This window comes from Nannobrachium achirus (assembly GCF_963921795.1).
Source record: "Nannobrachium achirus genome assembly, chromosome: 22".
Taxonomy (NCBI): domain Eukaryota; kingdom Metazoa; phylum Chordata; class Actinopteri; order Myctophiformes; family Myctophidae; genus Nannobrachium; species Nannobrachium achirus.
Genome location: NC_137829.1, coordinates 36034141 through 36056485, shown reverse-complemented (window position 1 = coordinate 36056485; position 22345 = coordinate 36034141). Strand labels below are relative to the sequence as shown.

Genomic DNA, 22345 nt, shown 5'->3' with positions numbered 1-22345 from the left:
ACACACACACACACACACACACACACACACACACACACACACACACACACACATTTGCATGCATACAGAAACACACAGAGGCAAATTGTCACCTTATCCAACTGTTACAGGTAGATCAAATGTAGATTTCCTTCAGAGAACTCACAGATGTGTTCACTGTTACAGATAATCAAATATTAATACTGTAATATAAGAGTTGTTTAAGACCTTTTTGTCCTCTGGCTAAAAAGCAGACTATTTTACCAGCTGTTCTATGTGTAATTGACCAGAGCAGATCCATGACTGTAGGTGTAGACTGTGTTTAGCCACACTTCAAGTTACATTACAACACAAGCGGAAAGGCTTATAACTAATTTTCATAGATCTGTGGCAGATTTTTGCAAAACATTATGTATAATATGTAGATCAGTGGTTCTCAACCTGTGGGTCGGGACCCCCAGTGGGGTCCCCAAATTATTTTGGGGGGTCCCCAGATGATTAGCTTAATGTGCAACATTGTTTTCTCACTCAACAGTAAACAAACCAACATAAAGTTTAAGTGTATAGAGGGTATCTGCAAATTTTTTAAGTGACAATTTAAGGACTTTTTAATACCTCTAAAATGACAAATGAAACATTGTCAAATATTAGAGGCAGAAATTGTGCGAGGCGTTGTGAGCATGTAGATCGGCTATTTTCACAATAGAACCGTTATACAAAATGTAATGCCTCAACTCTCATTGTCTCGTCAGGGTGAGGGGGTCCCCAGTACAGTTAAAATATGATTATTTTGGGGGCCGCGGCCTGAAAAGGTTGAGAACCACTGGTGTAGATGACTGTACTCCTGTGTTGTGATGTTCTATCTGTATAAAATGAGATTCCCGTAGAAAGCACAGAAAGTGACACACATTTTTATCTATTACTGTACTTTTTTTTAATTTTATTACAGAATATAAACTGCATATTAGTATAGTACAGTACAGCATGGGATTAAGCGGTTATATTCCAGTCCTGAAATGTATTCACACCTGTGTTTAAAATGTGGCTTGGTGTTCTATGCGGACAACACCCAACCCAACGTATTACAACGGATTAAAACGTACGTACGCATGAACTACCCGTGGCGAACTTTTGTCAACTGTGGGGGCAGTAGTGAGGAAAATAACTTTTCCTCTGCAAAAAGAGTGGAAAGATGTTGTTCTTCAACGTCTGTAAATATCAACCATATATCTATATATACCACTTGTTGCGACCGTAGGTCGCATTTACTACCAAAACCTCCCCGGGCTGTCTGTCTGTGAGTGAGTCCGTCACACTTTTGCCCTGCTCATATCTCCACAACCGTTGCCTCCATCCATGCCAAATTTTGCACACACACTCCTTGACTGCCAAACTACAACCTCCAAGGACCCCCGGAGCCCCAGGGACCCCCAGGTCCCTGGGGGACCCCCAGATGTAAAAAATGACCAAATGTGCTCACACGTCACACGTCACACTTTTTCCCTGCTTATATCTCCGCACCCGTTGACCCGATCCATGCCACATTTTACACACACACTCCTTGCCTGCCAAACTACAACCTCCAAGGACCCCCGGAGCCCCAGGGACCCCCAGGTCCCTGGGGGACCCCCAGATGTAAAAAATGACCAAATGTGCAAAAATGACCAAATGACCACCCCAACGGGGCTGCTCACGGGGAATTCCCGGGGACCACCCACTCCTGGTGCTCCAGAACGGATGCAAAAGTGGTGGCGCCCCCAGTGGAGGACCCCCTGCCACTGCAGCGCACATAAAATGCCGTAACTCGGCCTAGGAGCGTCCGGGAGAGCCGGGGCCGGTACCTATTCGTCCGCGAAGGCAACGCGGAGACCCCACCCCTCATTTCTCACATGGCCCTATTCTAGCGCCACCTTCAGGCCGATTTTTAAAACACATTTTTGGACACTGCTCCTACAGTTTTTGCCCTAAAATCACGAATATCACTACACAGCATGTCTACACTCATCAACATGGATCAGGAAGATTTTGGAAAAACACATTTTTGCCCTATTTGTGGAGATAAGCCACCTACGGTCGCTTATCTCCCGATTAGGGAGTCTTACTGGTATACTTGTATACACTTGTGTGACATTTCACCTCATGTAGAATGTCCTTTTTTTTCCCCCCTTCTATATACTCTGCATACTTGCCAATGAGGTGTTTCTGATTATGACAGCTCGGTTTATATTCAGCAACCTGCTTTAAATGCAATATAACCTACTTGGCCTCCTGTCAAAGAATTGGATTACTTGTGAACAAAACTCTTTTGAAAAGCTAGAAACCGGATAAGGCAAGTGTAATTTTCCTGCAACTGCAGTAGCTTTAGTCGTCTAAATAGCCTTGACCTCAGATTTGTAGAACTGAAGAATTTGAATAAGCTCACTCTTGTGGTGATAAGAGGGTGCTTTGTATAATTTCAGAAGCTACAGTGTACTGTTTGAATGGTAGCAAATTGAGGTCCAACTTGGCATCCTTGCAGTTATTGTATGAATGCTGCCTGTAATTAGTAGAACTGAAAAGCGATTGTGAAACTATTGTAATGAGGCTTTCTGTGTATACTGATGCATGTATGTCATATTGTCCACATGGTCAAAGGTCAAGATCAAGGATGTCAAGAACACTGATGCACTGTGATGCACACCTTTAGTTTGAGTATTATATATCGGGTATTATAGTTTATTGAACAATGTCTTGACTCTTATACATAGTATATCGTCACTGGCAGAAACCTCGTATCTCCAAGTTTCAAATTTGTACGTTTTTTTCGCTAAGTAAAGCCCTGCTTCACCATACAAGGCCGTCGCACAAAACGGCCTGTGAAAACAGCAGATCTATAGCGGTGCGAGGCGTTGTGTGCTTGTAGATCGGCTGTTTTCACTAGTTTAAATCATTTTTAAAATGATAAATACAAACCAAACGGTTTTGGACATACAAGGTTTCCACCCAGCGACGATATAGTACTATATTTTTCCAAATAGTAGCCTGTGGGTTTAATTCGCGAAATCAAATTGAACCCCCGTTGCATTTGTAGTCCTACAGCGGCCATGTTGAGGACCAACACAGGTGTTCTGATTGGCGTAGAACATTAGTTCTATGCCAATGAGGGCAAATTGAAACACCTGTGTTGGTCCTCATGGCCGTGCGTTCTCCAGGGGACACATTTGCATTTGATTTAGTTTCAGATACTGAACATTTACCTGTGGGTTCTCGTAAAGAACTACTTGATCTGAATCTACTTCCTTTTCTAAATCTCATATTTAATTTTGCTCGTATATGAATTTGAAATGTAATTTCAACAATTACCAAGACCTACAGTACCAGTGTGTCCATTTATTTTATTTATTTAGTTTTTTTAAGTGTTCTTCTGACAGATTAATCATAAAAAATACACATAGTGGATGACTTTGTACTTAAACATATTCTTTCTCTCCAGATTTGCCGTGTAAGCAAGCATAAACATGCTCTTTTAGCCATAACCCCCCGGCTCCACCGAGCGCGTCGAGCGTCGCGTCAACGTCAACGCAGGGAACGCTCCCGTTTTAATCAATGAAGGGTGCTCCACTGCCAACGTCAACGACGCTCAAATTCGCCCCGGTTCATTTTTTGACGGCGTCCGACGCCGGCACGACGCCGTCATTTTGGTGGAGCCCTAGCCTAACCTTCTAGAGGTGTCGAACGGAATAAAGAGAATGGCCTACAGCAATGGAAATTTGCATGTCTTTTAACTCACACGGTCCATGTATTCCATTAAAGTGGAAACTCTGCAGTGTTGTGTGAATATATTAAAAGTATAATAATGCTGATAAAAAGATGTTAAGAAATTGCTGGACTGGATCCTGTCATCTGCTTAAAGATCCAACTGTCGCATCGACTCTGCTCAATTGTTGTCTTACCATGCAATCAAGTAAGTAAAATGACACAAGAAAAAACCTTGTTTATGTAGATAAACAAGGTTTATCGTATGTAGATCTCCCCCTGCTCTGTTTATTGGCTGTTTGACTGATGCTTTGAAGCTATATTAAGAAGATAATAATGGTGGGTGTAGCTGTAGGAGCCAAACTGGGTTAAATGTTATTTGAGCACTAATTGAAGGGTGATTGATGGAGGAACAACATTGGCACCTCGTTTCATGGGAGTGTCTCTGTAGGTGGCCTCAGAGGTAACAAAAGACAGTTCTCCCATTCTCCCCTTCAAGGCTAGTTGTGTCCATGGAGGTAGGGTGAGCAGGGGGACAGATACTTTTGTTAACCGCACTTTCTATAGCTATTAATCGCACTTTCATATTGTTGTAATTTTGCTCACTGCTAATTTATTTTCACACGCATATTTGTTGCATATTTTGATCGCACATTGTAATAATTGTAATAATCTAAGTAAAGCATTTTAAAACGTATGAGCGATTTTGTGGATGTGAGTGTTTTTAGTTGCGCGTCACAGTCCTTTTATCCCCCAGGCTTAGCCTACCGGCTGTTTAACTACTACTAACTATTACTATCAGCCGTAATAGTGGGCTTGGCAATCCTTTACATTTTTATATTGTGATTTGTGGCTAGCCAATCAGATTACCAGGGGGCTGCGGGAGTAGAAGGAGAGTATGGGTGTTAAATATGGTAGGAATGTACTGTACCGTGAGTTTTGAGAAAAATACAACGCCATTTTTTCTTCTTTTTTTTTGTATACAACTAAGAATAAAATAAAATATGAAGAAAGGCATATTAATACCTTAGGCAACAAGTCAAACCTGATTAACTGTAATGTAACTACCTGTAGTTTGTTTACCCGGAGAGGTTATATTACTATGACTCGGCAAGTTGTATTCTCATTGTTCTCTCTTCTTGTCTGATCACAATTACCTTCCTCACAGAACTACTATTATATGTAATCTTTCCCAGACACTTCTGATTGTACTATTGTGTACAGTGAACTCAGGGGTGCACCTGGTGCAACTATATGCAGGTCCTGCATGAACTTACAGAAGAAAATACACAAGATGGCTTGCGACAGGGCGCAAACACACCTACTGTACAGTATGCTTGCACAGGTGTACTGCATGCACACTAGGGATGGGACGATATGAAAATGTCATATCACGATTATTGTGTCAAAAGAAAACGTGATTTACGATATTATCACGATAATCAAAATCCATTATCTTGGGGCGGAACATTTGCCAAAAAATAGCCGATCTACAAGTGAGCTTGTAGATCGGCTATTTTTTGGCAAAGACATTTGATAGAGTGAAATAAAAAGTACTGTTTACCAATTATAGAGGGTTTAAGTGGTACCGGATATGCAGCTCGGCAAATAAAATGTGAATTGAAGACACTTAGAAATAAGGTACCGTAATAGCCATCACATTCTCTGTATTCTCTGCTTTCCCAGACATTTTATCATCTATAATTAACAGGGTGGTGTTGACTCAGCAGAAACATAATACATCTATCTCAGCAACACCCACCTCCACCATTCTTTGCTCCCCAGCAGTGTCGAGTTCACACTGTTGGGTTAAATTTGCATTTAACTGGGGCGCCCACTGGCCTACTGGTCCAGGCGCATACCACTTAGGCATTACCACATAGGCATGGATGCACGGCGGCGTCGCCGGCTCAATTCCCGAGCCGGACGACCTTTGCCGCGTGTCACTCCCCATCTCTACCCCCATTTCCTACTGACCTATCAATAAAGGCATGAAAGCTCAAGAACAAATCTTTAAAAAATATATTTGCATTTAACTGAATGAAGCCATCAGTCAAACAAACAAAGTCTCCTAAGCGCCAGAAAAGGTTGACATTGTTATTGACTCAATATTCAAGCAGGCTGTCATTACTGCCATCGCTGGGTCAAACTAACTATGTTCATATAGGCATTCTACTGACTCTTAATCACCATTATGCTATTCTATTTTTTATAGGAACAGAACTGGTCAATAGATCTTTAAAGAGCAAATTGAGGTTTTGGGCTGCACTATAAATGCAAACTCATTGACTTTACTTTAAAACATTTTTACAGAAACTCATTGCCTCAGAAAAATCAAGTTAACGTACACACAATAATGGTGAGTTAGAGAAAGTTGTTCATTCTGAGTAAGCAGTATGAGTAACTATGAGTAAGTATTTTGAGTGTGCCTGAATTGTAAATTGAATGTAGTACGAATATTTCTGGGTTGGATGAAGTCATCTCCTCAAAGATCCAACACTTGCTTACTGTCTTACTGTACAAGTGTTTCGTCTGGTTTTCCCTTGATCTTTAAGCGATAACTTAAGCAACACCAGTGCCTGAACACACACACACACACACACACACACACACACACACACACACACACACACACACACACACACACACACACACACACACACACACACACACACACACACACACACACACACACACACACACACACACACAGGTTTGCAATTGCTACTTTGTGGGGACATCACACATAGGGCGGCTTGCACCAACACGGTTTAAGCCTAAAGGCCCATTCCCACTGGGCCAGATAACAGATATCTGGAGATATTTCTCCAGATATTTTTCCATGCAAAGTGGATGGTAGATACAGATAAAAAAAAAAGTCTACCACAGATATTTGCCACAGATACTTTTATCTGTGGCAAATATTTTTTGTATCTGTATCTACCATCCACTTTGCATGGAAAAATATCTGGAGAAATATCTCCAGATATCTGTTATCTGGCCCAGTGGGAATGGGCCTTTAAACTGGTTTAAATCAAGGTTTATATTTTATTCAGCTTGCACCAAACCTTAAACCTAGTTTTCATTAATCAGGTTTAGTTTTAAACCATCCTTTTAATCTTGGTTTTACTTTTCATTCTAAACCTGGATTAATGTTAATCCTGTTGCACCACTACTTTAAACTTCGATTTAAACATCAATAAGGGATTAATTAAACACACACACACACACACACACACACACACACACACACACACACACACACACACACACACACACACACACACACACAGGGTTATTATACCGTATGTTCTCTCTCTCTGAGTTATTGCAAGTTTGGAATAGGCTCTCTCCCTCCTGCAGAATAAAGTGGCTGTAACCTCACCCTAATAACGACGAAAACGTTTTACTGCATTTCTTAATTCTGTCCCATTTCATAAAACGCCGTCACATCTGCTGCCGCCAGCCTTATCGCCAGGATTTTCTCCAACCAGACCCTGAGGGAACTCAAGCGGTTAAAATGAACAGATTAGATTCATGCTGAGGGGCTATGATAAAGGGTCTGGTGGATTGAATTAAACAGAAGATGTCTTTCCAGTTTAGCATGGATGAACATAATGCAATCATATTGTCAGCAGGCCATTACCATTAGTTCCGTGCTTGGTGAAAACCTTGCATCACTTGCGTCTTTAGTAAACAGAAAATAAATGTTCAGATCGGGATACAAAATGTATCCAATCAGGAGAGAACTCATACAGGATACAGGATAAACAAGTAACAATGCACTGTACTGTATGTGGCAAAACAAAAAGATGAGCAGACAAAATAGAAACTGGAACACTATGAAACTGAAGCTGGTAAATGATCTCTGTAGAGATTTGATGATACTATAGAGTTTTGGGCTGCTTCTGATTTGTTTGTGTCTGACGCCATGACAACACATTGATGGTAGACAACACACTCCATATTTGGGCATATTTGCAATGGGAACTCCTTATGGTTACGGCCGAGTCATAGTGACGTGAGCGTGACGACTCTGTCCGCCCGTCCACCGGCCAGATGGTTTTCCCATTAGTCAATTTTAAAATAGGATAACAAATGAAAGAAAAATAATAATAATAATAATAGTAATAATAATAAAGAAATACAATTCTCGATTATTGGATTAACTGAAAAAGTAATCAATAGAATAATCGCTGAGAAAAATATTGATAGTTGCAGCCCTGCTTCAACTAGCCTATATCTACCAGGCCACACAGAGACAGAGGAGGAGACCAGACCAGAGGCTAGCCTATATCTATCAGGCCACACAGAGACAGAGGAGGAGACCAGACCAGAGGCTAGCCTATATCTATCAGGCCACACAGAGACAGAGGAGGAGACCGGACCAGATGCTAGCCTATATCTATCAGGCCACACAGAGACAGAGGAGGAGACCGGACCAGAGGCTAGCCTATATCAATCAGGCCACACAGAGACAGAGGAGGAGACCGGACCAGATGCTAGCCTATATCTATCAGGCCACACAGAGACAGAGGAGGAGACCGGACCAGATGCTAGCCTATATCTATCAGGCCACACAGAGACAGAGGAGGAGACCGGACCAGATGCTAGCCTATATCTATCAGGCCACACAGAGACAGAGGAGGAGACCGGACCAGATGCTAGCCTATATCTATCAGGCCACACAGAGACAGAGGAGGAGACCGGACCAGATGCTAGCCTATATCTATCAGGCCACACAGAGACAGAGGAGGAGACCGGACCAGATGCTAGCCTATATCTATCAGGCCACACAGAGACAGAGGAGGAGACCGGACCAGAGGCTAGCCTATATCTACCAGGCCACACAGAGACAGAGGAGGAGACCAGACCAGATGCTAGCCTATATCTATCAGGCCACACAGAGACAGAGGAGGAGACCAGACCAGAGGCTAGCCTATATCTACCAGGCCACACAGAGACAGAGGAGGAGACCGGACCAGAGGCTAGCCTATATCTACCAGGCCACACAGAGACAGAGGAGGAGACCGGACCAGAGGCTAGCCTATATCTATCAGGCCACACAGAGACAGAGGAGGAGACCAGACCAGAGGCGGAGATGGAAAAAGAGAAAAAGAGAAGCAGAAAAAGAAGTGAGCTCAAGGAAGGAGGAAACGTTTGACGTTCTCTAATGTCTTCCAATAATATAAAAAAAAACATTAAAAAAACAAAATCTTCCAGAGTAAGGCGTGAGAGAGGGTTAAAGAGTGGTAGTGTATATGTTGAGGGAAGTCTTCATAAGTTTTAAATTATTTAGTTATTCTCCCACAGGGCTCAATCTCCATAACACCAACTTGACAAGTCTGTTTATAAACGCTGAGCTTGGCTTTTCTGTATGGATTTTGTCCTCAAAGTCCTTTCTGTGAGCTGGACTGTTAAAGGCTGCAGCATATTCCTTCCTTGCAGAGACAAAGTTCAGTGAGGTAATGAGAAAAGAATTGCATCATTGCAGAGAAACCGAAACACATTGCTGTGGCAAAGTTTGTTTCAGCAGTTCTTCCACGCACCGACAACTAGCCGAACATCACCACAGAGACTGTGAATATTGTGTGTGATTAGATTGAAATTCAATGTGCCTTTGATTTACAACATTTTAATTCCGCAATCTGCTGGCATCACCACGGACCACGGACACTGGACAGTGTTGAAGAAAGGTTGGCTTGTGTCAGGAGGTTAGGAGGTACAAACCTTTATAATCCCTCTCTAAGGGACTAAACACAAACAAATGGCAATTAATGGAGGGAGATAGCACACGTTCCACTTTGCCTGAAACGTTCAACACTCAAATTGGGGCCGCTTCGAATAAAAAACTATTTAGTATTTAGTTCTAGAGTCAGAGACCTAGCTGAGTTTCGGCAACCTGAAAAAAGTTTGACTTTGAACTATGCTGCTTGCTTTAAGTGCAAATTGCCTTAATTTTGGGTAAGTCTGTCACTCTCACATATGCGTCCCCACACCCATACACAAACATAGACACATGAAAGCTTAGACAATTATAAAAAGGTCACTCGTTATTTGAATGCTGATTTAAAACAAATATCTTTGTAGAATAATGGTCCTGTGGAGGCATTATTCAACTCATTGCATCACAAAAGCATCCTTCCTGCCGAGACAGCATTCCATTTTCTGCCCGAGTATGCAAGGGAAAATACTGTATATTGTCATCTCCCTGAGGAGTTGAACTCTCCAGAGTAATATACTAGATGTTACATAAGTACACTACTTACTGTTACAAAAGTTAAATTAGAACCTCCAAGGTATATTTTAAGCATAAAAGTATGCCTGAACTTTCTTTCCGTAAGTTCTGTTTAACTACTTTCAACCTGACAACCTGGCCATAGGTGAAACTTTAGCGATAGTAGTCAACCAAAATGATGAAGTATGTAGGGCTCATGTCACATGGTTATGATATTCTCAATGTTCTGTATTTTCTCTCTAAGGTACAGTAGCTCCAAAAGTAAGGATGGAACTTTATCCACGCAGGTGGTAGGCGGACAACTATCGAATGACAGGAGATATACCCTGTGATTTAAGACAGACAAAGACGTTTTGTATCCAAAGTGATATCCAATTCTTCCTAACATCTCTCCTCCTCGCATCCGCTTACAGTGGGATCAAATTGGGGTCACTGGGATAGATTCCTGCGCTTGACCTCCTGCTCAGGTGCATTTTGTGCAGAAGATGAGGCGAGAGGAGAAATAATGGAAAACATAGCCTAAACATGGTGAAAGAGCAAAAGCTAAATGCCAGAGAGGAGAGCAGAACAATTGAGGACTCGAGAGACTGAGCCATTGAATATAAATGAGGACTTAATGGAAAAGATCACAACGTGACCAAGGACTGAGTTCTAGAATGACAAGCAGCAGGGAGCGTGACACTTGAAAGAAATTAACTGGGTAGTGTGTGCCAGATGAGATAACAGTACTTTAGTTTGGAGAGGTACTAGAAGTGACACTTCAACAAAGTTGGCCAGACTGTTATTATACTTCACTAACTGGCAACTTTACTTGTGTATATTAATTTGTTATTTTTTGTGTAATAATAGATACTGTAAAGGAATAACCGTGTGTTTAATCATTCTGTTCTGGCATTGTCTCCACCAGGCCGAAAGGCATGGCCGAGACAATTCTTTGCACCCTGTCTGTACGTCAATCTCTCTCTGTGTGTGTGTGTGTGTGTGTGTGTGTGTGTGTGTGTGTGTGTGTGTGTGTGTGTGTGTGTGTGTGTGTGTGTGTGTGTGTGAGTGCATGCAGTGTGTGTGTCAGTCAGGCGTTTGTCTGTTACCAGCTAATCTCCGGCGTTTGGCCTGGTCGCTGCCAAACTGTGCACACACACTCCCTGGATGCCAATTCAGAACCTCTGCCCCACATGTTGCACATGGGCCTGTTCTAGCGCCACCATGAGGCCGATTTTTGCAAAACAGATTTTTTTTTACAGTACTCTACACAGATTTTGTCCAAATCTCACACAAAATCGGTAGACATTTAGTCAAGTGATCAACGTGGATCTGTCAGATTTTCCATATTCCATCCTGATTGGCTAAGATTGGCTTCCAAGGTTTTCAGGATTGGTCCGTTTTGAACAAATTGCCTAAAATTGTGAACACAGTACACCGTGCAACTTTTGTGAAATTGTGCAAACATTCCCACTAGGCAGAGGAAGAAATTACATTTGTTTTTAAATCAGCCTAATGGTGGCGCTATAACAGGCCGAGTATAGTATTTTGACCTATAACTCTACCTAGAGGCCAAGGAAGAACCTTTGCCCTGCATTTTTCACATCTGCTTTTAAAGCGCCACCAGGAGGCCACTTATGTAAAACATTTCATTTTCTGATCATAACAGATCTGTCCAATATTTCATATTCCATCCTAATTGGCTAACGTTGGCTCCCAAAGTTTGCATGATTGGTCCGTTTTGAACAAAATGCCTCAATTCATGAACGCAGTGTGGGATTTTTGTGAAATTCTAGGTCAAGGAACCTTTTCACATTAGCCTGTTATAGCACCACCACCAGCAGGTCGACTTTTGCTAAACAAATCTTTTGGAACAGACATGGCACCCTTTACACATTGGTCTATTATGGGGCTACTAGAAGGCCACAATAACCTACCTGACCTGGCGGAGACCTGTGCTGGGAAGAGCACTGCTTCTAGTTGCACTCTTTTCTTTGGCAAATAAATAAATCATACCTAATTCTTAATGACATGAACACTCTCGTTCCTATTCTGGTGCGAACGTTCAACGAAAATAGCAGAGATTTAGTGTAAAGGCAAATACTAGCAGACCTATAGAGCCCTGGGGGGAAAACCTGTCAACTAAAGGTTTACAAGGTTTAATGTGGGAATGAGCTGCTAAAACGTATTTCATGAAAACAAATGCTATTCAAGTTTCCTATTTATTTTTTCTTCGATATTTTGTTCTATAGTTGAATATGTTACAAGCATGATGGTGATATATTTTGAGACTGAGCATTCGCAGGAACAGAGAACTGAGCAATATGAACAGATGTTTTACCAAGGGAACTCGTAACAAACTTTGGTAATTTTCAACTCTGCAATTTGTGAATGTAAAGAGATTAGTTCCGTAAGATGGAACAGCAAGCTTCTTACAGACAGCTTTGCAGGATTACTGCTGCTAGGGATGTCAATGGTTAGCCGTTTATCAATAAATAGTTAAATACCCAAATATGCTTATCGGCTTATTGGTTAATTGTCATAAAATAATATCATATTCGCTGGGCCATTCAAGGTTCATTTCACAAAGAAGAACAATGAGATGGCATGTAAACTTTGTGACACAGTGCTCGAATACAACAGCAGGACAAGCCAGAGAGAGAGAGAGAGAGAGAGAGAGAGAGAGAGAGAGAGAGAGAGAGAGAGACTACTTATCATTGTGTTGATACATGAAAACTGTTTCACTCCTTTCACTTGTACATGTTTTGTTTAGATTGTATTGTATTGTGTACACTTCTGCTTTGGAAATGTAAAGGTATGTTTTCTCATGCCAATAAGGCCCTTTGAATTGTATTGAATTGAATTTGAGAGAGAGAGAGAGAGAGAGAGAGAGAGAGAGAGAGAGAGAGTGAGTGTGTGTGAGAGAGAGAGAGAGAGAGAGAGAGAGAGAGACAGAGAGACAGAGAGACAGAGAGACAGAGAGAGAGAGAGAGAGTGATCCTTGAGCATCTTTAGTCCATATGGTATCTGACAGGTAGTTAGGTGGGATCTCTTGGCACACTGCAGAACAAGCACATTGGAATAGGGGAATAATGATGTCGCACTGCACCCTAAATGCAGAGAAGGCAAGACCACCAATAAGTGAGGAATATTTTCACGAGGGAAAAAGAACACAAGCATATACAGATACACACACATGGCATTTAACCCACTCACTGTCTCCACCTCTAGCTCTCTCTCTCTCTCTCTCTCTCTCTCTTCTCACACACGCTCGTGCATGCACAGCTTTTTGCACGCTCGTGCATGCCAACGCCACACACAAAGAACTCCACTTTGCCTAGATGAAAGTTTCTTAGAAATGAGGCTTCCATGGACTGTCTGGGGCAGAGCTGTGTAACAGGACAGCTTGTCACGGCTTATGCTAAAACTGTGAAGATGACAGTCGCCACCAGGGACAAAAGAACACAGCTGAGCCATCTACAAACTACAGTTGTAGTTTGCTATGGCTAGAGTTGTGTCCCGGACATGGCACACAGCTTGCACCAACCGACAAGTGAGAAAAATGCTGAATGCAAATTTATGGTATGGTAGAGAATAACTTGACATGTGATTCTTTGTTTTGACTGATTACTGTTTCTTCTGGAAGGAGGGTTCTACATTTAGGGGTCAGTTCTCCATTCCTAAAAGTGCCATTCCTACCCACTGCCATTCCTACTGAGGTTAGGGTTAGGGTTAGGGTTTGGGTTAGGGTTAGGGTTAGGGTTTGGGTTAGGGTTAGGGTTAGGGGTTAGGGTTAGGGTTTGGGTTAGGGTTAGGGTTTGGGTTAGGGTTAGGGTTAGGGTTAGGGATGGCAGTAGGAATGGCAGTGGGTAGGAATGGCACTTTTAGGAATGGCAATGTGTACCCCTAGGTTTATACCTACCTTCAGGGGTTAATGTCGTGTCCCCATATATTAACTAATGAAAGCAGAGGAAGTAACTGTGTTGTGTCACTTACAAATGAAATTATAAACCTTCAATGACAGTGGTGTGCTCGCATTGAAAGGGCCTTGCAAAATGTCCATAAGTACTACAACTGCGTTGTGTGTCGTCTTACCTGGGGATACTGCCAGCTGAAAATGATGGAGTTTGTCTTCGTCTGGAAAGCTGGCTTTACATGTACCTGACACAGGAAAATGACACGAAACGAAAGTGACGGTTAATAGTATAACAAGAAATCAATAAAATCATTTTTTTTATCATTATTTTATGCTTTAACTATTGAAAAATCATGAAAATTAGAATTTTGACCCGATTCTATAAGTGTCTTTTGAATCCTTCTAAGGTTTTTTGAAAAACCTATGTTTCTACGTCAGCAATCTGGCCAGCCATCGTCAAAGAAAAGGTCCTTTTCACTTAAATGGAGCTCAGTTAGTCTGTTCTTGAGAGACTACTATGTCAGTGGTTCTCAAACCTTTTCATGTGAAGGACCCCCAAACTGATATTTATTTGGCCCGCATCTCAAAATATCTAGTTCCAGGGACCACCCAGAAGCAAGATTTGAGTTACAAACGTTCGCTTTAAAAATACATATATTCAAAGATTTGCACACATTTTCACTACTTTTTCAAAAATAGCAGATCTACAAGCTCGCAGCTTGTAGATCTGCTATTTTTTAGGGATGGTCCGATCAGGTTTTTTGGAACCGATCACCGAGCACCGACCACAAAAGTTTGATCACCCGATACCGATCAATCACCGATCCGATCAAGTTATTATTTATATATTATTTATATTTTCTAAATGTTAATGTTTTAACTTTAATTAATTAATTCACTCATTAATTCATTTATATATTTGCCTTATAGTTATTTACCAGCATTAGTATGTATTTATTATCATAGCAGTAACTAATTATTCCTTCAGCACTGTGGAAATCAATACCCCAAAATGGCCTCAAGTGGGCATACTGAACGGCTGGTTGATCGGATGCACCGATCGGATCGGATCGGTGAATTTTCCTTTTGATCTAAACCACCGATTATCGCCGATCACGCTTTGATCGGCCCGATCTGATCCATTGCCGATTGATCGGTAACATCTCTACTATTTTTCAATAGCTAAAGCATTCAATAATTCTATTAATTGACAGTGCACCTCCGTTATTATTCATATGGAGGAAGCACAGCATCAGAAGACGCACTAGTTGTTTCTGGGTGTATAGAAACCAATCTGTATCACTTGGATTTGCATCACCACAGCTGACAACACTGTTATACTTTCATTATCTATTTACATCTCTCATTACCTACGTTATGTTCTGATTGTTGGTACACAGTATTTGCTGTCTGTGCCCATGTTTAATTAGACTGCTGCAGCAAGCTCTGCAGAGTGTTAATCAGTGAGTCCCAATGGCACCATGTTACCCCCTGGTGTTCAAATTGGAGTATTACAGCTGGGGGAAAAAATGACAAGCCGCAGGGAAAAATAAATCATTCAGGGATTTAGCAGTGTTTATCTTGAGCATGTCTAAATGAAAACAAAGCAGGATAATATGCTGAACTGAGGTCACACTTAGAAAATAGCTACCTGAATTGTTACGGTAATTGAAGAGGGAATTAAAGTTGATCCTTGGTCAGGCAATTTTACCCTGTATATTTAAGTACGAGGGGGGTTTATAGGAATGAAATCACAGTCACTTTGAAGTTTTGTGGATTGGAGCCAGTCTGAGTTATGGATCGAGCATTGAGGAAGGAGCTCAGCTGGAGCAAAGCACTCTAGTAGCCACAGTCCAATGAAACTTCAAAGTAATTGATTTTTCTTCTAGTTGGGTGGCGTGTCCACTGAGAAGGGCTTTTGAGCTGGCAGCGGCAGTCTGCTTTGCAATTCTATGGTAAAGACGTGCTGGTGCGCTTCGGCGCTCCCGGCGCAGCGCCCTAGGCCAGGGGTTCCCTAACTTTTTTTGTCTCAGGGCACCCCATAAATATTTTTTTAATCCGAGGCACCCATATACTTTTCACTCCCAGCACCTTATATTTATAGCATATCGTCTTTGTCGGGTGGAAACCTTGTATGTCCAAAACCGTTCATTTTGTATTTATCATCTAACAAATGTAGTAAACTAGTGAAAACAGCAGATCTACAAGCACAGTGCTTGTAGATCGGCTGTTTTCACTAGTTTTGTGCGACAGTCTTGTATGATGAAGCAGGGCTTTGCTTTACCAAAAGACGTACACATTTGAAACTTGGAAATACGACATTTCTGCCCGACAGTGACGATATTTTAGTGATTATGTTGCGCGGAAAACGTTGAGATAATAGCCATTTTGGTTAAAACTGACTGAAAATGACTTTGTACTTAGTTTAAAATTATACTAAATATTTTTTCTAGGGATGGTCCGATCAGGTTTTTTGGAACCGATCAGCGAGCACCGATCACAAAAGTTTGATCACCCGATACCGATCAATCACCGATCCGATCAAGTTATTATTTATATTTTCTAAATGTTAATGTTTTAACTTTAATTCATTCATTCACTCATGAATTCATTTATATATTTGCCTTATAGTTATTTACCAGCATTACTATGTATTTATTATCATAGCAGTAACTAATTATTCCTTCAGCACTGTGGAAATCAATACTCCAAAATGGCCTCAAGTGGGCATACTGAACGGCTGGTTGATCGGATGCACCGATCCGATCGGATCGGTGAATTTACCTTTTGATCTAAACCACCGATTATCGCCGATCACGCTTTGATCGGCCTGATCCGATCCATTGCCGATTGATCGGTAACATCTCTAATTTTTTCAAGTGTCCAGATAGATTCCAAATATTATCAAATTATCTTGCGGCATCCCTGGACTGCTGTTACGGCACCCCAGGGTGCCCCGTCACCCACTTTGAAAACCCCTGCCCTAGGCGCTTCATGCTGGAAACAGTCCAACCTTTGGAGAGAGGAGCTCTGCTCTTTTGACCCTCCTGGCTGACAACTAGGGATGGGACGATTAGGAAAACGTCATGTCAAAATGTCATGTTACAAGCTCACAACGCGTCGTAATGCGACGCGTTGTGAGCTTGTAGATGGGCAAAGAGATTTGGCAGAGTGAAAAAAGACTGTATCAAGTATGTTTACAGGTGTGTTTTGCCAATTGTAGAGGGTTTAGGTGGATCAAAGGTGAATTGATCCCAGCGTATGACGGAGCACAATTTCACGGTATACTGTATAAAAATCTCTGCGATGCGATTATTGTGAGCTTTTTAATCACGACAAACGATAATTGCGACTATCGTCCCATCCCTACTGACAAATCGATAATTTACGACACAATGCTTAATCGTTACCACACAACAACCATGTGAAGCCTGTTCACTTTGTTTCAGCTAAGCTATTTGTGCTAATAACAGGACATTTGAGCAGAGGAATGGTTGGTCGGTTTGAACGTTTGCAAGTGTTAAACGCTGCATGCGAGCATTATGGATATGATATCCATGGTACTCGTCATCTCAAAAGGCGTTCTCAGTGGACTGGACACGGCGCCAAAGGGATGATATTGCTACGGTTTTCTACTTTATTTTCTCCTTCTCAGTCAGCTAATCCTGCTGACTTTTATATTCACATGCTTTATATTTCGGATTTGAGCCAGTGAAATTACTACGGTATTCCAATTGATTAACAAAACTCAGTCCATTATCAAATATTTAGGTCAGGGGTGGGCAACTTTGATGATGGAGAGGGCCACTTTTCACACTCACTCCAGAGGGCCACAATGCATATACATAGCAAAGATAGCCGATCTATAAGCTCAAAATGCGTCGGGGGCGACGCGTTTTGAGCTTGTAGATCTGCTATTTTTGAATTGGAATCCTTTTTTTTCTTCTTTTTTTTCAAATTTCAAATGCATTTATATGTTCTTATGTTAACTTTATGAACTTAAATACAAATACATTGGACATAAAAAATACAATAACATTTGAATACTAATCATTTAGCTACTAATATAGACTGAAGTAATTAAAGCCTGTAATTTTTTCCAAGTTTGGAATTGTAACAGCTGAAATCAATAATATATCGGTACTCCAACATTAACCTGCGGGCCGCATTAAGTGAAGGTGGGGGCCGCGTGTGGCTCCCGGGCCGCCAGTTGCCCATGTATGATTAAGGTAGAATTTGACATAATGTAGAATCGGACGCGAAGGTAAACAAACATGGTGTTGGAGTAAAGCTACAAATACAGTTTTATAAGAAACAGGATTGAGGTCTAACTGTTCTTCTGGTACACTAAATCTAGGTGTATACGTGCCCCAACCTTTCAAGGCTTTTTCATTTTTCTGAACAGGTCTAACAGATTGATTCGGACACGAGGGCTTTAAAGGACCTTTAATCTGTGCAAATACTGAACGATCCATCTTACTGTGTTGTAGCCTGTGAAAGGTTTCCTAATAGATTAATCAATCATCTCCTCTCAGCAGCTTGCACACTACTAAGAAAATTGGCACTGGGGGTGGGCCCAAGTGAAATAAAAGCTGCATGTGTATAAAGGCAAAGTAATCAGCCTGCCCCTGCCCTGCAACCAAAGCAATGACAGATGCACACTGTGCCCACTCCTAGACAGCTACAAGCTGGAGGCTGAGATAGACACGATCAACTCATCAGTTTGAAAGACTTGCACAAATCTGGCAGTGTTTCCCCTACATGCATTAAGCAGCGGCGGGCCGCCTGCTTCAAATCCGGCCGCCACTGTATGATTTTCCCTTTTTTTTTTTTTTTTTTTTTTTTTTTTAGATTTTTTTAAAGATTTTTTTCCCCCCCACAACAATGTAGCGCTCATGTGAAGCATAGCATTCTAACTTCTCTCGCTTACATACGGTTGGAAGGAGATGTATATGACTAGTTTCTCCCCCTCCCCTCTCTCATTCATCCAGTAAGTCAGTCAGTCAGGCAGCTGCCTCATCGCGCTGAGCACCTCTGATTCTGAGCTGACTACGTCTTTGCCCCTCGTTAGCATATTTGCTACTGGTGTGTACAATTAGAAGATTTGGGCTGTGGGGATAAAAGCAGTGCCTCAGCGATGGGTTTGAATCATGTAGTTTACCGCTGTTGGGCAATAGTAGGCTTACTTGTCGCATGCTAATGAGAGCTAAGTGCTAACACGGTTGTCATTCACTCACTGGTTAGATGTGGAATAGAAACGAGGGATGCATCAACACCACTGTCATTTAGGCAACAAACATTTTTGACTAGAAAATAAACTTTGCTGTTATGCACACACAGAGTGTGTAGCAGTGGTGTAAAGTAACTGGTAACCTCGCATCACCAGGCTTTCCGCTGGGGGAAAGCCTGGTCTTCGTTTACTAAACGGGCCGTTTGATCCAGTCGGGAGCGGAAGATCTCCTACGTTTTTCTGTAGTCCAAAACGGACTACACTTTGACCGGAAACAACGACCGGAAACAGTTTCAACCCAGTTAGCGCATGCGCAAGTCGTTAGCCATGTAGTTAGCGCATGCGCAAGTATGGGTTAAAACTGTTCCCGGTCGTTGTTTCCGGCCAAAGTGTAGTTCGTTTTGGACTACAGAAAAACGTAGGAGATCTTCCGCTCCCGACCGGATCAAAAGCCCGAAATTGGAAGCCAGCCCAGGCTAAGTAACTGGTAGTCTACATTTACTTTACAAGTACTGTACTTAAGTACTTCTACTCCACTACATTTATGACATGATGGCTATATGCAAATAGCCGATCTACAAGCTCACAAAGTGACGTGTTGTGAGCTTGATCTACAAGCTCACAAAGTGACGTGTTGTGAGCTTGTAGATCTGCTATTTTTATAGGATTTTAAATTTTTTATGCATTTGGAAACTGTTATTATGATTACTGAGAACTTTTAGTACTTAAGTTTATTTTGACACCAATACTTTTGTACCTTTACTTATTCCACTACATTTTTTATTCCAGACATCTACTTGTAAGTTGTAACACAGTATGTCTACATTAAATGTTGATACTGTACTTTTTCCACCACTGGTGAGTAGGATTGGTTCTCAAAGTGGGGTCCGGGGACCTCGAGGGGTCCTTGAGGGAGTTCCAGGGGGTCCCCAGGCCCCAGCCAAATGATAGATAGTCATGAACCAAATAGACCCTTATGGGTCTGTAGCGCAGAAGCAAATGGACCCATTCACCACCCCCCCCCCCCCGCTCTCCGCAATTCTCCCCCACTCCTTCAGCTTCTGGCTAGGGGAAACACTGTCTGGGGTTGAGCACTTTCTTGGTGTGAACTACAGAGTAGAATATTGTTATCCTAGAAAACAAACGAATAGTAATGAACCCCAAGAGATACTAGTCTGTATCAGCTAGTTACTGTAAATGACCTAAAGGTTATTTATTACTTACAAGGGAGGTTGGCTTCGAGTTCAGCAACTTCTGTGGAGAGAAAAGACAAGAGAATAATGAAAAAGAGAGTGCGAGGAGGGATGGATGGAGGGGGGTTAGAGCAGGGGTTTTCAAAGTTAGTGACGGGGCACCCTGGGGTGCCGTGATGCCCTGTCCAGGGGTGCCACAAGATAATTTGATAATATTTGGAATTCATCAATATCACTACATCAATATCACTTCACTATGTTAGTAAAACAGACCTGATTTGCTCTGTACTTGCTAGTTCTTTTTCCATCTACGACAACTCTCTTCACCAAAAATAGCCGATCTACAAGCTCACAACGCGTCACGCGTTGTGAGCTTGTAGATCTGCTATTTTTCCTTCCCCCCCAGAATACGCATGCTGGGGTTCAAGTGGTTAAACGTCAAGTACAAAGTTATTTTGAGTCAGTTGTAATGGAAACGGACATTTCTCCAATATGATGTAATATTCAAAAAATGTATTGTATAATTCAGGGGTGCCATGGATGAGAAAGTTATTTACAGAGGTGCCCTGCGTCAAAAAAGTATTGAAAACCCCTGGGTTAGAGAGAGATGGATGATTGCACATGTGCCCACCACCAGCACACAAATGCATGCATACAATGTATGTGAATTTGTCACCCGCGCCATATTATAGTCCCCCCCCAGCAGTGGCCTAATATAGGAGAAGCACGGTGAAACATTCATTCCACACCAGTTTTTGAAGGATTATGGTGTAAAGGCCTTCAAAACAGTCACAGTCTGTGGATTAAAGAATCATCGTTATTACTCTCATATAGGAATGGGAAAGTTCAGCAATAGTGGGACTGCCTCTGTGAACATCAGTCTTTCAGCTGGGAGCTGTACCATTAGTAATCAGAATTACAATAGATTTTTTTTAAAGCCTGCTGCCTACTGGACTTGAGTTTCAGAAATGAGCCCAATGCTTATCAAAATGCCACCATCCTTTGGAGAGGTGCAAACCCATTGTATTGCACCTCTTTCTCACTCAATATGCACCCGCTAGAAGTTAGAAGTTCATATAGTACATGATCTAAAGATGCAAAAGATTAAATGAGAGGCTGCTTTTAAATAATAGATCGGTATATATTTTTTTTACGCTGCAGAAACAAAATTACATTTGCTGCGGAAGCGTAGCGTTATTCCGACTTTCGACAGTACAGGGGTTTTCAAAGTGGGTGACGGGGCACCCTGCCGTGATGCCAGTCCAGGGGTGCCGCAAGATAATTTGATAATATTTGGAATTCATCAATATCACTACATCAATATCACTTCACTATGTTAGTAAAACAGACCTGATTTGCACTGTACTTGATGAGTTCTTCCATCTACGACAGCTCTCTTCACCAAAAATAGCAGATTTACAAGGTTGTGATGCGTTGTGAGCTTGTAGATCTGCTATTTTTGGTGAACCTTCCCCCCAGAATAAGCATGCTGGGGTTCAAGTGGTTAAACGTCAAGTATAACGTTATTTTCAGTCAGTTCTGATGGAAACAGATATTTCCCCAATGGGATGTAAGATTCTAAAAATGAACAGTGTAATTCAGGGGTGCCGTGGATGAACAAGTTATTTACAGGGGTGCCCTGAGTCAAATAAGTTTGAAAACCCCTGCAATAGTACAACGTTTCATGAGTCCGACGCAGGTGAATGTTAACCTGGTGAATGCTACTATGCCTAAACCTAACCCTAACTCCAGTAAAACTATGCCTAAACCTAACCCTAACCCTTAGTCGGACTAATGGGACTTTGAAATATCGAGATTTCACCATTTACTGCAACTGGTCAAACATTATACAGTAGCTACAAGACAGGGTCCTCTTGGCTTGCCATGTAGATGACGTCGACTTGCCCAAAACGAACGGCAGAACAGTGGATCTGAGATTATGAGTTCACATTCACAAAATGTGAAAAATATTCACACAAACAAAATATTCAATATATGAGGCGATTTACTTCATCTGACTAATGGCAGAGTGGTTTGCGAAATTGGCCGCAGATACACACACACACAAACTAAGT

At 41.7% G+C, this 22345-nt stretch overlaps 2 protein-coding genes across 3 annotated transcripts in view; both read right to left on the bottom strand.

The window, feature by feature from the left end:
• The window catches only part of LOC308308322 (metallo-beta-lactamase domain-containing protein 1-like), a 403236-nt gene that overhangs the window by 291090 nt on the left and 89801 nt on the right, over nucleotides 1-22345 (bottom strand). The window lies entirely within an intron of this gene.
• Nucleotides 1-22345, bottom strand: part of ube2f (ubiquitin-conjugating enzyme E2F (putative)) — an 80171-nt gene that overhangs the window by 51515 nt on the left and 6311 nt on the right. For both annotated transcript variants that reach the window (XR_013963273.1, XM_080753717.1), the window contains exons 3-4: nucleotides 20302-20331; nucleotides 14027-14092 (exon numbers count right to left, since the gene is read on the bottom strand). Coding sequence is in view for 1 of the 2 variants with exons in the window: in XM_080753717.1 (XP_080609843.1) it covers nucleotides 14027-14092; nucleotides 20302-20331 (96 nt within the window). In the remaining variant the exon portion in view is untranslated. The remainder of the gene's footprint in view (nucleotides 1-14026; nucleotides 14093-20301; nucleotides 20332-22345) is intronic.